Source organism: Saccostrea cucullata, unplaced genomic scaffold (genome assembly GCF_032062105.1).
Source record: "Saccostrea cucullata isolate Sc308-1 unplaced genomic scaffold, CSIRO_AGI_Scuc_v1 ctg561, whole genome shotgun sequence".
In the NCBI taxonomy this organism is placed as follows: domain Eukaryota; kingdom Metazoa; phylum Mollusca; class Bivalvia; order Ostreida; family Ostreidae; genus Saccostrea; species Saccostrea cuccullata.
Genome location: NW_026920467.1, coordinates 91658 through 108740, shown reverse-complemented (window position 1 = coordinate 108740; position 17083 = coordinate 91658). Strand labels below are relative to the sequence as shown.

The 17083-nt window shown below is 35.3% G+C and overlaps 1 protein-coding gene across 1 annotated transcript in view; it reads left to right on the top strand.

Annotated features, from left to right (window-relative positions):
* LOC134249330 (WASH complex subunit 2C-like) overlaps positions 1-15868 on the top strand; it is a 29234-nt gene extending 13366 nt beyond the window's left edge. Inside the window, 17 exon segments of the mRNA XM_062731690.1 lie at positions 15-155; positions 676-771; positions 1149-1226; positions 1447-1515; positions 6304-6541; positions 8045-8106; positions 8256-8505; positions 8772-8899; positions 9484-9588; positions 9591-9699; positions 10694-10722; positions 11322-11390; positions 11847-11960; positions 13167-13839; positions 14025-14131; positions 14328-14474; positions 15836-15868. Of these exon segments, the coding sequence (XP_062587674.1) occupies positions 15-155; positions 676-771; positions 1149-1226; positions 1447-1515; positions 6304-6541; positions 8045-8106; positions 8256-8505; positions 8772-8899; positions 9484-9588; positions 9591-9699; positions 10694-10722; positions 11322-11390; positions 11847-11960; positions 13167-13839; positions 14025-14131; positions 14328-14474; positions 15836-15868 (2448 nt within the window).
* Positions 15869-17083: the final 1215 nt, after the last annotated feature.

The window sequence follows — 17083 nt, the reverse complement described above, 5'->3', positions numbered from 1 at the left end:
CAAAAATATTTCAGGAACCTGAGAAGAAGGCAGAGACAGCTAAATCCAGTAAACCTTTGTCCTTGTTTGATGATGATGAAGAAGAAGAGGAGGGGGATATATTTGGGGCTCCCTCAAGTAAAACAGCTACAACTAAACCTGCTGGTGCAAACAAGGTGAGATAAAAAAAAAGTTCATACTTACTACATGTAAAATTATAATACATGTATAAGCACTTGTACATTTTGTCTGACTTAGGTTTTTTAGCATTTCTCAATATATTGTTTGCAATTGAAATACACATTCATTTGCATATTGTACCATAATGCTGAGTTTATTCCATTAGCAAACGTAAATGGAAAATTCTTTTGAAACTTTTTTCGTTGCTATTTTCCATAATTCATCGTAGGTTTCAAAAATACAAGGAATAAAAATCACTATGCTTTATAAATGTGAATTCATTTCAATTACATTTGCTGTAATCATGTTTTACTGTAGTACACATATTTTAATCTATCCAATTATATAATTGTTGAAAGAACGATATGAAGATAACGAACAGTATTCAATATCGAAGTCCATAAAACAATACAAAATAGGAGCAGGGCAAACACGGATCTCCGAAACATCAGAGGTGGGATCAAGTGCCATGAAAAGATTAAATTTTAAAAAGAAAGTTTTGATTGTTTGATACAGGCCAAGGATTTGTTTGCTGATGGAGATGACATGTTTGGAGAGGAGGAGTCTCCAGGAGTGGACATCTTTAATCAACAGAAGACAGCAACAAAAACGGTAAGTCTACATGTATACCTAAAATAGTCAGTCTACACATAAGGTGGTAAGTCAGTTGTTTCGTTATTAATTAGCAAATATATTTGCATATATATATATATGAAGACTCTACACAATTTCTATGTTTTCTCCTCCACTATTAAAAAGAGTAAACCATCTAGTGTCAAAATGATTGAGCAGTCATTTTTGAACAAAAACAAAATGCTGGGAGTTTTTTTTTTTTTGTCTCTTGCTTTTGCTTTTATTTATGCTAAATCTTGGATTTTTAAAAAAAAAAGTTTGGGGGGAAGGGGGGTTCAATTTTTTGTTGTCAGATAATCTGGGTTTTTTTTTTCAAGTACATGTATCAATTATATTAGTTTTTATGTTGTTTACAGAACAAGGAGTCAGCAGCTAAACCCGCTGCCCCTAAACTGTTTGAGGAGGAGGATGTGGGTCTATTTGGTACCACCCAGGTAAACATGCATATAAACAAATTAAGTCAACAAAGATTTTTTTTGCATGCTCTGTCTAAATATTGGACAAAGTATTTTACTTTTTTTACTCACTAAGTTCAGAAACTTAACTTTTCAGTCAAAAGCTCAGTGGAGATATAAAAATTATCTAAAGTTTGATTTCATGCACAGTGTATAAACATAAACAGAACTAATGACTGATGATTGTGCTTTGTTTTAGACAACAAAGACTGATTCTGTAGATGTTGGAGGAGTAACCACAGAAGAATCTACTGATACTCCAGAGAAGGCAAGTACTAATTAATGGCCTTTCTGATTCATATGTTTCAGACCATTTCTATTTTTAAAACATATAGAAGGGGAAAAAAATAAAAACCAACATATAGGAGGAAAATCCATGAATTTTGTGAGTCAGTGGCCTTCCTTTGCTTGTGTAACGGGAGAGGAGAAAATGCAGCGGACCAAACCGGGATTCGAACCCGAGCCCCCTGAAACTCCGGTCAGGTGCTCTACCAACTGAGCTACCTGGCCACTGGCGATCGAACCCGGCTGACTGCCACATTCCTCCCTCCTTAAAGGTCTTTGGCCCTCCAAAGACCCCAACCCAGGCTCATCCCTGGCAGGTCTTTCACCTGTCAATTCCAGTGCATGGCATGGCACCAGATGTAACGGGAGAGTAAAAATGCAGCAGACCACACCAGGATTTGAACCCTGGCCCCCTGAAACTCTGGTCAGGTGCTCTACCAACTGAGCTATCTGGCCACCAGTGATCGAACCCGGCTGACCGCCACACTTGCAAATATTTATATTTTTTGTTGTCTCAGTCATGAAAATTAATAGTCAGAGAAGGGTTTCAAACTGAAGAATTGCAAATAAAGGAGCTCACATTTTAAGACTTTTGAGGAATGTAATCAGTATAAAGAACAAGGTTCATCTTTGCCTTATTTGGCCCTATGAATTTCTGATAAACTGAAACTGCTTAGTTTTAGTTAAAAATGCGCTTATCACTTAGATCTTTAGTGATTGCGTATCTTTAAAAAATGACGTAATTTTCTGACTAGTCAATGCATTATGACGTCACGAAATGCGTCAGTTTCCTCATATTCTGAAAAAGTCTACAAAAACGGACAATTTTTAAAGATATTTTTCAATATTTGATACAGAGCGCAACCGCTGATCTAAAATATGAAACTAGTAAATGATAGATCTGTTTCTTATGATTAAAAGACACGTTTTTTTTTTTAGATCAGAGAGTGCGCGCATATTATTTTTCTTCATTGAAAGTACTCAAATATACCTATTTACCATAAACTTCAAGAACATTGCATATTCAAAAGGCCAGTTCTCCAAGACCTGGACGTTTAGGAGAAATTTTTAGGTCACCTGAGTAAACTCAGGTGACCTATTGCTATCACTTTTCGTCCGTCGTCGTTCATCGTGCGTTAACATTTAAACATTTTCAGCTTCTTAGCTGAAACCACTGAACCAATTTCAACCAAATTTGGCATAAAGCATCTATGGGTAAAGGGGAACAAAAATTGTGAATTTCATGGTCCCTGCCCCCCTGGGGCCTGGGGGGTGGGGCAAAAACCACTAAAATTAGTGCAATCTTTAAAAATCTTCTTCTTTACTCCTGGACATCAAGCAGTCAAACTGTTTGCATGATTGTAATCAGCATTGAGTCCTTTACCAAAATTGTGAAGTTCATGGCCCAGGGGATCTAGTGCTAGGGCGGAGCTAAATAGATTATATAGTGAAAATGCATTATTTCTTTGAAAATCTTCTTCTCTGCTACTGGGTATTAAATAAACCTACTAAGTACATAGTTATGATGAGCAAGAGTGCCTCTACCAAAATTGTGAATTTTATGGCCCCAGGGTCAGGGGTTCTGGTGTTAGGGCGGTGCTCTATAGAATATAATAGTGAAATTACATGAATTCTTTGAGAAATCTTCTTCTCTGCTCCTGGGTATTAAATAAACTAACTAAGTGCATAGTTATAATGATTGAAGAGTGCCTCTACCAAAATTGTGAATTTTATGGCCCCAGGGTTAGGGGTTCTGGTGTAAGGGGGGTGGGGTCTATAGATTATATAGTGAAAATACATGAATTCTTTGAAAATCTTCTGCTCTGCTCCTGGGTATTAAATAAACTAACTAAGTACATAGTTATGATGAGCAAGAGTGCCTCTACCAAAATTGTGAATTTTATGGCCCCAAGGTCAGGGGTTCTGGTGTTAGGGTTTTTTATATAGTGAAATTACATGAATTCTTTGAAAATCTTCTTCTGTGCTCCTGGTATTAAATAAACTAACTAAATGCATAGTTATGATGAGCAAGAGTGCCTCTACCAAAATTGTGAATTTTATGGCCCCAGGGTCAGGGGTTCTGGTGTAAGGGGGTGGGGTCTATAGATTATATAGTGAAAATACATGAATTCTTTGAAAATCTTCTTCTCTGCTCCTGGGTATTAAATAAACTAACTAAGTGCATAATTATGATGAGCAAGAGTGCCTCTACCAAAATTGTGAATTTTATGGCCCCAGGGTCAGGGGTTCTGGTGTTAGGGTTTTTTAGATTATATAGTGAAATTACATGAATTCTTTGAAAATCTTCTTCTCTGCTCCTGGGTATTAAATAAACTAACTAAGTGCATAGTTATGAAAAAGTGCCTCTACCAAAATTGTGAATTTTATGGCCCCAGGGTCAGGGGTTCTGGTGTAAGGGGGGATGTCTATAGATTATATAGTGAAATTACATGAATTCTTTGAAAATCTTCTTCTCTGCTCCTGGGTATTAAATAAACTAACTAAGTGCATAGTTATGATGAGCAAGAGTGCCTCTACCAAAATTGTGAATTTTATGGCCCCAGGGTCAGGGGTTCTGGTGTAAGGGGGGTGGGGTCTATTTATATAGTGAAAATACATGAATTCTTTGAAAATCTTCTTCTCTGCTCCTGGGTATTAAATAAACTAACTAAGTACATAGTTATGATGAGCAAGAGTGCCTCTACCAAAATTGTGAATTTTATGGCCCCAGGGTCAGGGGTTCTGGTGTTAGGGTGGGGCTCTATAGATTATATAGTGAAATTACATGAATTCTTTGAAAATCTTCTTCTGTGCTCCTGGTATTAAATAAACTAACTAAGTGCATAGTTATGATGAGCAAGAGTGCCTCTACCAAAATTGTGAATTTTATGGCCCCAGGGTTAGGGGTTCTGGTGTAAGGGGGTGGGGTCTATGATTATATAGTGAAAATACATGAATTCTTTGAAAATCTTCTTCTCTGCTCCTGGGTATTAAATAAACTAACTAAGTGCATAATTATGATGAGCAAGAGTGCCTCTACCAAAATTGTGAATTTTATGGCCCCAGGGTCAGGGGTTCTGGTGTTAGGGTGCGGCTCTATAGATTATATAGTGAAATTACATGAATTCTTTGAAAATCTTCTTCTCTGCTCCTGGGTATTAAATAAACTAACTAAGTGCATAGTTATGATGAGCAAGAGTGCCTCTACCAAAATTGTGAATTTTATGGCCCCAGGGTCAGGGGTTCTGGTGTAAGGGGGGGGCCCTATAGATTATATAGTGAAATTACATGAATTCTTTGAAAATCTTCTTCTCTGCTCCTGGGTATTAAATAAACTAACTAAGTGCATAGTTATGATGAGCAAGAGTGCCTCTACCAAAATTGTGAATTTTATGGCCCCAGGGTCAGGGGTTCTAGTGTTAAGGCAGGGCGCTATTGATTATTTATTGAAAATACATGAATTTTTTGAAAAAAATTCTTTTCTGCTCCTAGGAATGAAATAAACTAATTACATAGTTATGATGAGCAAGAATACCTCTTCCAAAATTGTGAATTTTATGGCCCTAGGGTCAGGGGTTCTAGTGATAGGGCAGGGCTCTATTGATTATATGGTGAAAATACATTAAATCTTTGAAAGTTTTCTTCTCTGCTGTATTAAGCAGATGAACTACCTATATAGTTATGATGAGCAAGGGTCCTAATCTTCCAGAATTGTGAATTTCAAGGCCCCAGGGTCAGGGGTACCATAAAGGAGGGGGGGCTGTACTTATATACTGAAACTGGATGAATTGTTTGAAATCTGCTCCTTGGTATTAGTCAAATATTTTTGAAAAGCAAGGGTGCCTTTTCAAAAATTGTGCAATGTGTGGATCTAGGCCTCAGGGTCAGGGGTTCATGTGTGATTGGGGCATAGCCACATTACTGATCATGCTGAATATTACTGATTACTTGAAATGCATTTTTGTTCCCCTACTCTGCCTATGGGTATTAAGTAAACAAACTAAGCAACTGCTAAGTGTATTGTTATGATGATCAATGGTGCCTGTTTCAAAATTGTGCATGCCATAGCATCTGGATTGAAACATGAATCAAATTCAATCACTGGAAAGTTGTTGCATAATGCTCAGGTGACCTATAAGGCCCATGGGCCTCTTGTTAATTGGAAATGAAAGCACTAAGTCTCTATTTTATCTTAATGCTTCAAATTGAACATCAAGTGTTAATCAATCAATTGGTAAATCTACAGGGCCATTTTATACATAACATGAACTGATCTCTTTCTATGATATGTGTTTATGAAGGTTCTAAAGCAATTCAGAAAAAAATTGCTTTGTTCCTCCTTCAATTATAGCAAATGTAAATCATTGAAATTATGGCAATACTCAATGCTAGAAAAACTGTGATATTTGTGACATGTATAGATTTGTAAAAACTTACAGTGTACTTCCTTTTTTTGTAGTAACCTACAAATAACAATGTTGTTTGGTTGCTTTGTGTAAGCTATGCTACTGTAGATCACTAAATTTTCGTGACACCTTATCTTCGTGAGAAAGGCATTGTTTCTTGATAAGCGAGACAAAATTTTCACATATTGTGGTTATTGCTCCATATAATACTAAGGAGTACTATTACACTGTCTCGTGTAATTACGCGAAAATAAAGTTCTCGCGAAGAAAAAGTGATTTACGGTATATATATTCAGCCTTGTTTTCTGTAGAGAATTGTTAAATCGAACTTTTAAACTCACTGTAAATCCCTTAAAATCTTGCAGCCTAAGGAAACCAAACCCAAAAAACCAGTGGGAGGTGTGTCAATGTTTGGAGGATTTGACCCAATGGCTGCTCTGAAAAACAAAGGAAAGAAAGAGGTCAAGGATGTGACCCCACCACCAAAAGAGGTCAAGGCTGAGAGCCCTCCAATGAGAGGAGAATCTGATGAAGATGATACATCAGACAGACCAGAACCCCCTCCCCTGGAGGAACCCAAAAAAGAAACTAGGGCAAAATCTGGTAAGCTATTTTTATATCCTATATTTTCATTGAAATAACTGAAGTTTGAAATCTGTCACAAAATCTGGCATTCAGTTTTTAGGTCACCTGAGTAACTCAGGTGACCTATTGCTATCTGATTTCGTCCCTCATCGTGCGTCTTGTGTTAACATTTGAACATTTTCAGCTTCTTAGCTGAAACCACTGAACCAATTTCAACCAAATTTGGTATACAGCATCTATGGCTGAAGGGGAACAAAAATTATGAATTTTATGGTCCCCGCCCCAGTGGGGCCTGAGGGGTGGGGTCAAAACCACCAAAATTATTGCAATCTTTAAAAATCTTCTTTACTCCTGGACATCAAGCAGTCAAACTGTTGGCATGAATGTAATGAGCATTGAGTCCTCTACCAAAATTGTGAAATTCATGGCCCCAGGGTCAGGGGTTCTTGTGCTAGGGTGGGGCTATATAGATTATATAGTGAAAATGCATTATTTCTTTGAAAATCTTCTTCTCTGCTTTTGGGTATTAAGTAAACTAACTAAGTACATAGTTATGTTGAGCAAGAGTGCCTCTTCGAACATTGTGAATTTTATGGCCCCAGGGTCAGGGGTTCTGGTGTTAGGGTGGGGCTCTATTGATTATATAGTGAAAATGCATTATTCTTTGAAAATCTTCTTCTTTGCTTCTGGGTATTAACTAAACTAAATAAGTACACATTTATGCTGAAAAAGAGTGCCTCTACCAAAATTGTGAATTTTATGGCCCCAGGGTCAGGGGTTCTGGTGTAAGGGGGGATGTCTATAGATTATATAGTGAAAATGCATTAATTCTTTGAAAATCTATTCCTTTGCTCCTGGGTTTTATGCCAATGATCCAAGTATATATATATTTGTGATGAAGAAAGGTGCATCTAGCAAAATGGTTATTTTTTATGCCCCTTGGGTCGGGGGAGGGGGGGGAGTTACAAAGTCTGAAAATAAATTAATGCTTTGAAATCTGCTCTTTAGTATTAATCAACCATTTTATAATAAAATTCACAAAATTTTGAAATATAAGGTCCCAGGGTCAGTGGTTCCTTTGGGGTGAGGTGCACAACTGGTTATAAAGTGGAAGTGCATTTTCTTTTGTTACTCTGATCTACCTCTGGGTATTAAGTAAATAGAGTAAGCATGCTAAGTTTATAATTGTGATAAGCAATGGTGCCTCTTTCAAAATTGTGAATTGTGAATTTCATGGCCTCTGGGGTAAAACACGAACCATTTAATTATTTGAAAGTTGTTACACGATACTCAGGTGACCTGTAAGGCCCATGGGCCTCTTGTACTCTTAAAATTTATGTACATATGCAGTTTTATATTTGATTTGTTGAAAATTTTGATATAATATGCATTATGCTTTTTTAAATCAACCAAGATCATGTATGCTATTGATGCATTTATGTACATGGACATGTATGTTTATAATGATTTATCTCTGTTTGATATTCTGAACAATTCATGTTCATGTTATGTATTTTGTAGCTGATCCTCTGTTTGGAGATGAAGATGATGAAAATGACGATTTGTTTGGATCTTCACAGAAGGTACAGATTTTTTACAATAGCTTATCAAGTCCAAGACCAGGGAAGTTAATCAGTTGAATTAAAATAGCATTATAAGATTTTATTAAAGTCTGTGTCAACAGCAAGTTTAACATTTCACGGACAAATCATTTTTCAATTGTTATATATAGAGTGAACCTGAAGTAAAAGAGGAGACTAAACCCAGAAAACCTGTGGGAGGTGTGTCCATGTTTGGAGGATTTGACCCAATGGCTGCCCTGAAAAACAAAGGAAAGAAAGAGGTCAAGGATGTGACCCCAACACCAAATGAGGTCAAGGGTGAAAACCTTCCTCCAGATGAGGCCAAGAAATCAGAGGATGAAGATAGGATAGAACCTCCTCCTTTGGATTTACCAGAGCCAAGTAAAAAGGCAAAAGCAGGTACACCTCAAGCACTTTTGTAGCAAGATGAACTTCAATTGTTTCGCAAAAGGGGTTTAAAAAATAATACATTTACAAGAAAGAAATGATTAAAAATTGTTTTTGGAAAGTATTTCTAAGATATTTTGAGACTAACACTGTAATTGCAAATTTTACAGCAAAAAAATTGTATTTAAATGTAGCCATGAATTATTTCTGAATGGACTATTTAAAGCTGTTTACCGGGTAGTAAGATGTTATAATATATAGTTGGTTGCTTTTTGAAGTGGATCCATTATTTGGAGATGAGGAAGAAGATGACCTGTTCAAGGTATCCCCTGTAAAGACAATCAGCACCACTGGTCCCTCCAAACCTTCCACCACCCCAAAACCCATCATTCCCTCCAAATCCAAGGTACTGTATTGACACTTATCACTGATAACCTAAATTACAATCCACCACCCCAAAACCCATCATTCCTTCCAAACCCATGGTACTGACCGTACACTGATCACTGATACCCTCAATCACAATTCTAGTCCTAAACCAGAAATTCAGAATCTGTAACCCCAAATAGAAACAAAAAACACTTCGCTGTATGCTTTGTCTTTACAAGACAGTATAAATCCTTCAGTGCATTTACAGTAAAACTCATTTACGCGGTAGTACAAACACTGATATTGTGAATTCATGGATATAGCTAAGTTATCTGGGATCCCCATTATATGAATAAAATGAATTTCTTATACAGATATAACGAATTACAGTTATTGCGAAGTAATTTCACACGTCCCAGTGACTTTGTTATAACCAAGTTTTACTGTACTCAGGAAAATATTAAACTTGTCTTTTCTTACTTATAGCAAATCATGTGGAAAATATGTTTTGTTCGAATTTTTCAGTTAGTTCTCTATTCTGTGCAGTTTCTGTAGTAAATGCACAAATCATGTACAAATTTGTTTTGTTTTGGATTTTTTTCCTTTAAAAAATTTTTTTAGAATAACCAAAAGATAACATTTATTAAAGCAAATCTTCATTATGGCTCACACAAGTCAGATGAAGATGATTTGTTTTCATCATTTGGTTAACAAAAAAAAGGTGACCAACCGAGGCTTCACCACTCGGCCAGTCGCCACGTAAACCAGCTGGTGGGGTTTCCATGTTTGGTGGGGTGGATCCATTTGGAGTGTCAAAGAAGTCAGAGTCACCACCAGGTCAGTTAGCTCTTCATATTCCAGAAAATACAACACTTACTAGATTACTGATAGCTCAATATTCAAAATGGTTTTCACTCATGAATTCCATTTCCACATTAAAGAAATAATGTATTATTTCTTTAATGTGATAAGTTTAAACACATGTTAAAAGGAATCTCCTTTTTTTTTTTTGAAAATTGGTTTTTTTTCTTATAAAAAATACAAATATTTACACATTTTCATTAAACTCATACTATGTTTTATTTCAGATAAAGTACATTAAATCAATTTTAGTTCATTCAATGATTCAGATATTTTAAGTGTGCTATTGTGTGATATTATTTTAATTTGCTGTTCATTTTTTTTTCTGTTAAAAACACATATATTCTGCTTGTTTGTTAGTATTTTAGAGCACATTCACTCTTAATTTAAAATAAGTTGTGCTAGACCGTGCAAAGTTAATTCCTTGGTTCTCAGACCATTTTTCAAGAAATGCACAAATCATGTAGGCATTTTTTTTTTTTACTTTTTTTGCCCCCAAAACATGATGAGGCAGCTTTTTACATTGTACAGAACCTCAAAAAATGATGAGTGAGGTGATTTGTTGTTTTTATTTTATTGATTTAGCAATAAAAAGGGTCAATGAGGCACCCTTGGAAGAGATGAGGGAGGGCCTAAATCCAAGAAATTAATTTTTTATAGCCATGTGATTTTTGGGGTTTTTTTTTTTGGAGTGTCATTGAAGTATTTAGTCACCACCAGGTATATTAGTTTTCTTATTTTAGAAAATACAACACTTACTAGATTACTGATAGCTTAATATTCAAAATGGTTTTCACTCATGAATTTCATTTCCACATTAAAGAAATAATGTATTATTTCTTTAATGTGATAAGTTTAAACACATGTTAAAAGGAATCTTCTTTTTTTTTTTGAAAATTGGTTTTTTTTCTTGAATAAAAAATGCTTATATTTACACATTTTCAACAACTGTTGCTATGTTTTATTTCAGATTCAGCTACAACAGGAGGAGAAGATGATGTAAGTACTTGACATTCAATGATTCAGATATTTTAAGTGTGCTATTGTGTGATATTATTTTAATTTGCTGTTCGATTTTTTTTTCTGTTAAAAACACAACACTCTGCTTGTTTGTTAGTATTTTAGAGCACATTCACTCTTAATTTAAAATAAGTTGTGCTAGACCGTGCAAAGTTAATTCCTTGGTTCTCAGACCATTTTTCAAGAAATATGATGAGGGGGGGAGGCATTTTTTTTTTTTTACTTTTTATTGCCCCCAAAACATGATGAGGCAGCTTTTTACATTGTACAGAACCTCAAAAAATGATGAGGGAGGTGATTTGTTGTTTTTATTTTATTGATTTAGCAATAAAAAGGGTCAATGAGGCACCCTTGGAAGAGATGAGGGAGGGCCTGAGATCCAAGAAATTAATTTTTTATAGCCTTATGTGATTTTTTGCTTTTTTTTTGGAATTGCCATTGAATATTTAGTCTACTACATGTATATTGTTTTCTTAGTTTTAGTACATTTTTTATACTTTGCTTGACACTGTATTGTGTGGAAGTAGTAACTTGCATGCTTTTAACTGCTTGCTCCACTTGTTTGTTTGTTCTGTTAGAAGAAACCTGAGTCAGCCTCACCAGTTTCTGTTGGGAAGAAAATGCCGGGTAAAATTGGCAAGTTACAGGTATAAATCACTTATAGTATACAAATGCTTTAGAGTGCATGCATTTTTTTTCCAGGACTTGATTTTTACTTTAAATTTGATCAATTTTGCATTCAAATTTGAAAATTTTAAACTTAACTAAATTAAGTTATAAATGTGGGACAACATTTTTTTTTAATATATATTTAAAATTTTTTGTAAGGAAGGGAATGAGATACCAGTAGTTAAAATAAATTGTAAGATACTCTGTATTATAATTTATGTTAGTCAAACACTCTTTATACACAATAAACTTTGTCAAAACTCTCTATATGTCAACAAAGTGATTCAAACACTCTCCATAGGGCTTTTTCAGTAAATTATTTCTCCCAATAACTCTAGTTCAATAAATATCTCAAATATTTTCCATAGTGCCAATCACATGTAAATTGAGACTCTATAGGGCCAATAAACTTTCAAAACATTTTATTTAATCAGATGAATCTAGGAATAAATCCAGCAGCCATGTTAAGCCAAACACTCTCTATAGTGCCAACAAAGTAAGTCATACACTCTCCAGCCCAGGCTAACACCCTCCATAGTGCCAATAAAGTAAGTCACACACCCTCCATAGTGCCAATAAAGTAATTCAAACACTCTCCATAGGGCCAATAAAGTAAGTCAAACGTCAAAATTTCTCCATAGTGTCAATAAAGTAAGTCAAACACTCTCCATAGTGCCAATAAAGTAAGTCAAACACTCTCCATAGGGCCAATAAAGTAAGTCAAACACTCCATAGTGCAAACAAAGTAAATCAAACAATCTCCATAGGGCCAATAAAGTAAGTCAAACACTATAGTGCAAACAAATATATTCAAACACTCTCCATAGGGCCAATAAATTAAGTCAAACACTCTCTATAGTGCCAACAAAGTAAGTCAAACACTCTCCATAGGGCCAGTAAAGTAAGTCAAACAAACTTCATAGTGCAATAAAGTAAGTCAAACACTCTCCATAGTGCCAATAAAGTAAGTCAAACACTCTCCATAGGGCCAATAAAGTAAGTCAAACACTCTCCATAGTGCCAATAAAGTAAGTCAAACACTCTCCATAGGGCCAATAAAGTAAGTCAAACACTCTCTATAGTGCCAACAAAGTAAGTCAGACACTCTCCATAGGGCCAATAAAGTAAGTCAAACACTCCATAGTGCAAACAAAGTAAGTCAAACACTCTCCATAGGGCCAATAAAGTAAGTCAAACACTCCATAGTGCAAACAAAGTAAGTCAAACACTCTCTATAGTGCCAACAAAGTAAGTCAAACACTCTCCATAGTGCCAATAAAGTAAGTCAAATACTCCATAGTGCAAACAAAGTAAGTCAAACACTCTCCATAGGGCCAATAAAGTAAGTCAAACACTCTCTATAGTGCCAACAAAGTAAGTCAAACACTCTCCATAGGGCCAGTAAAGTAAGTCAAACAAACTCCATAGTGCCAATTAAGTAAGTCAAACACTCTCCATAGTGCCAATAAAGTAAGTCAAACACTCTCCATAGGGCCAATAAAGTAAGTCAAACACTCTTTATAGGGCCAATAAAGTAAGTCAAACACTCTTTATAGGGCCAATAAAGTAAGTCAAACACTCTCCATAGGGCCAATAAAGTAAGTCAAACATCAAAAACTCTCCATAGGGCCAATAAAGTAAGCAAACACTTCATAGTGCAAACAAAGTAAGTCAAACACTCTCCATAGGGCCAATAATATAAAGCCAACACTAACCAGATCTTAACTATAATTTATCATCTCTCTTTCTGGTAGAGTCGTGCCAAAATCCAGGCCAAGAGGCGTCCCCCGAGTCGCAAGGGCCGGCAGGGAGGGGGTCCAGGTGGAGATGCGGACTCTTCTGTGGCTTCTCCACCGCCTCAAGTGGAGGCACCACCAGTGGAAAGCCGAGTACCTCAACCGACATCGGATTTGTTTGGTAACGACGATTTACTCGGGGAGAAAGACTCAAATAATGATTTCATGGCCCCGCCCCCAGTACCTGATAACTACGAGGAGGAAAACAATGATTTCTTCTCATCAACTAGGAAAAAGAACAATTTAATGTCAGATGATGACTTGTTTAACCCTGTGATTTCTTCTTCCAAACCAAAAAATGTGATAAACTCAATAAATGATGAGGATAAGGATGACATTTTTGGTTCAAGTGCAGTAAAAAATACTTCAAAATTTGTCAGTAAAAGGAAAGTTGAAAATGATACAAAAGATGCATTAGTGAATGGAGTTGAAGATGTGTTATCAGATAAGTCTAAAACTTCTAAAGTAGTAGAGGAAGAGGATGAGGACCTCTTTGCTGCGAAACCAAAGCTGAAGAAACAGACCGACTTTGAAAAGTTACTGGACGACAAACCCGAGGCAACTAAAACGGAATCCAAACCTTCTGTGCAGGAGAATCTGTTTCCTGATTCTACTCTCAACAAGAAAGAAGGTGAGAAAGCAAGACTGTGAAGTGTCTAATTGAATTTACAAACTTGTTAATTAAAGATATTATCAGTAAAAAATGAGTTTGTATACACAGCAGACTTAAGTATTTTATGAATTTGGATATTGATGTCATGTAAACATTAAGTTGACACTTGCACAATTAAATCAACTTATTTCATGTTTTTAAAGAGAGCAAACCAAAGATGCAAGATGCTGATGAAGATATTTTTGCTGATTCCTCATTGAACAAAAAAGCTTCCAAAGCAACAAAAACTGAAGAGAAAACTGTAACTGAGGTTAGATATTTAATCTCTTAAGTATTTAGTTATTTTATTCAAAACACAATATTGAACATGCTTGAAAATCTTTGGACAACTTATCTGCTTTTATTAAAAAGAAAATTTTATATAGCAGTGTGTAAATTACTGGGTATGTAGATGCTGTGAACCCAGTCAGTGCATACGAACACTATGATTTGTTTGTTTGTTTCAGGATGATGATCTTTTTGGTAAGTCTGCTCAGAAAAGTAAAAAGCCCAGCAAAGCTCGGGCTAAAACAAAGGATGAGGACTTGTTTAAGGACAACACGGACATTTTTGCTGATGTCCCAGCAGCCAAACCAAAGGAGAAAAAGAAGCATGTACTCGCTAAATTATCATTCTCGTGTTTATTATTATTCCTAAAAAGGCCACTGAAAAGAAGTGGAATTACTCGCGAAAATAAGGTGTCGCGAATGTGTCTTAAAGACGATGATGGTAGGTTTCCGTCTGTCTGTATACAGTTGAGAGGTACATTGTGCATTTTACGGAAGGTGCGGGGTTATCATTTTGCTTTGTGGGGTTATTAATAGTACAGTGGTGACTTGAGAGGTTTCATTAGGAATTCAAACAAATGGTATATTGTTGGGTTAAAGGTCTATATTTGTGGGGTTAAAGATCTATATTTGTGGGGTTAAAGATCTATATTTGTGGGGTTAAAAATTAATTATTTAATATCAAGTCAACTTTACAGGCAACTAATTATAAGTACTTAAATTTGTTACTGTTTATCTGAAGAACTTAGAACGGATATAGCAATAACATTTTTCAACTACTGCATAGCAGTAACAATGCAAAAAAATGTTTTTATTTGAGGATAACTATTGCATCAAAGTAAATTAACCCAGCATGTTTTCACATGAAGATGATAGACAAGAATATCCCAGAAAGTGTTAAACAAACAACCCCACTATGCTATAAAGATATAACAGACAACACTAACCCCATAAATTATAAGACAAACAACCCCACTATGTACTCTCATAAAGATAATAGACAACACTAACCCCATTAAGCGTTTGGACAGCAACCCCACTATGTACTCTCATAAAGATAACAGACAACACTAACCCCATTAAGTTTTGGACAGCAACCCCACTATGTACTCTCATAAAGATGATAGACAACACTAACCCCATAAAGTGTTTGGACAGCAACCCCACTATGTACTCTCATAAAGATGATAGACAACACTAACCCCATAAAGTGTTTGGACAGCAACCCCACTATGTACTCTCATAAAGATAATAGACAACACTAACCCCATAAAGTGTTTGGACAGCAACCCCACTATGTACTCTCATAAAGATGATAGACAACACTAACCCCATAAAGTGTTTGGACAGCAACCCCACTATGTACTCTCATAAAGATAATAGACAACACTAACCCCATAAAGTGTTTGGACAGCAACCCCACTATGTACTCTCATAAAGATAATAGACAACACTAACCCCATAAAGTGTTTGGTCAGCAATCCCACTAAGTACTCTTATAAAGATAATAGACAACACTAACCCCATAAAGTGTTTGGACAGCAACCCCACTATGTACTCTTATAAAGATAATAGACAACACTAACCCCATAAAGTGTTAGGACAACAACCCCACTAAGTACTCTTATGAAGATAATAGACAACACTAACCCCATAAAGTGTAACAACCCCATTATGTTCTTATATAGATAAAAGATAACATTAACCCCACAAAGTGTTAGACAAGAACCACAATATGTTCTGATAGAAAATATCAGACATCTTAGTAACCTCAGAGTGTTAAACAAACAACCTCGCTGTGTTCTCATGTAACAGATACCAGTAACCATATGAATTTAAGTGTTTGAAAACCCCAGTATGTTCTAATATCAAAAAACTCTACCAGGGACTGGTAATAAAAGAACAAGTACCCCCACTATGTTCAATCGCAACTTCTCGAGCCTTTCTGACTAGCTGACAAACGACCTCGAATGTATTAGGTAGACGCCATGGCAACAATCCCCCCTTTTCATCATCTTCGAAATAAATGCATGAAGACCTTTTATCTGTGGAATATTGAGTTTAACTTTATTCAATGCTATGATATTACATAAAATATACTATAAAAGGGACTTCTTACTTCCTCTATCCTATATTTGAAAAAAACAAGACAAGCATAACCTTTAACATCAGGTGATGTTAATACATTCGAGGTTGTTTTTCCGAACTCTGACGGAAAGACCCTGAGTGAGATGATGCAATTGCCAGTGCATCATATCCTTTTTTTTTTACTATTAAAAATACCAAACAATACTCATAATACTTTTTCCTATTTTGATAACATACTCGAAAATTTGTTTTAAATATTTTTCAAACTATTTTTAATTGGATAATCTCTTTATCTTTACTGCTTATTTCTAATGAGAATTTTTCCTTTGAATCTGCTGGTGCATGAATTTGAAGTGTACATTATGCATCAAAAGCATACATAATTTCATTGTAAATTAATAATGATAAATAAAAGAGATGATCCTGATTTTTTAAAAAAAAAATTTAATTAAACTTTTCAGTTACTCGACAAGTTGAACACAGATAAGAAACATGTCAATAAATGTAGAACACAGAAAAAAAACCCTCAAAATTTGAGACAATCTTCATAGATGTAAAAAAAAAAAAAAAAACAAGTATATAGTGAGTTGTCAAATAACTCTAAAACTTGCATGTTATTGCTAATTATTTTAAACAAAATATATTAATTCAAATGAAGTTTTAAAAAAAAAAGTGTATAGTCAAAAATTCTCATCATTTTGCATTTTAAAATTGATCTTAAAACAAAAATAACGATGTACATCCTTCTGGAAAATATACTCAAACTTACAGCTGCACCCCCACTCCCATCCCCTAAAATAAAATGAAAAAAAAAAAACCAACAAGCAATTGATTTATAATTTTCAAAA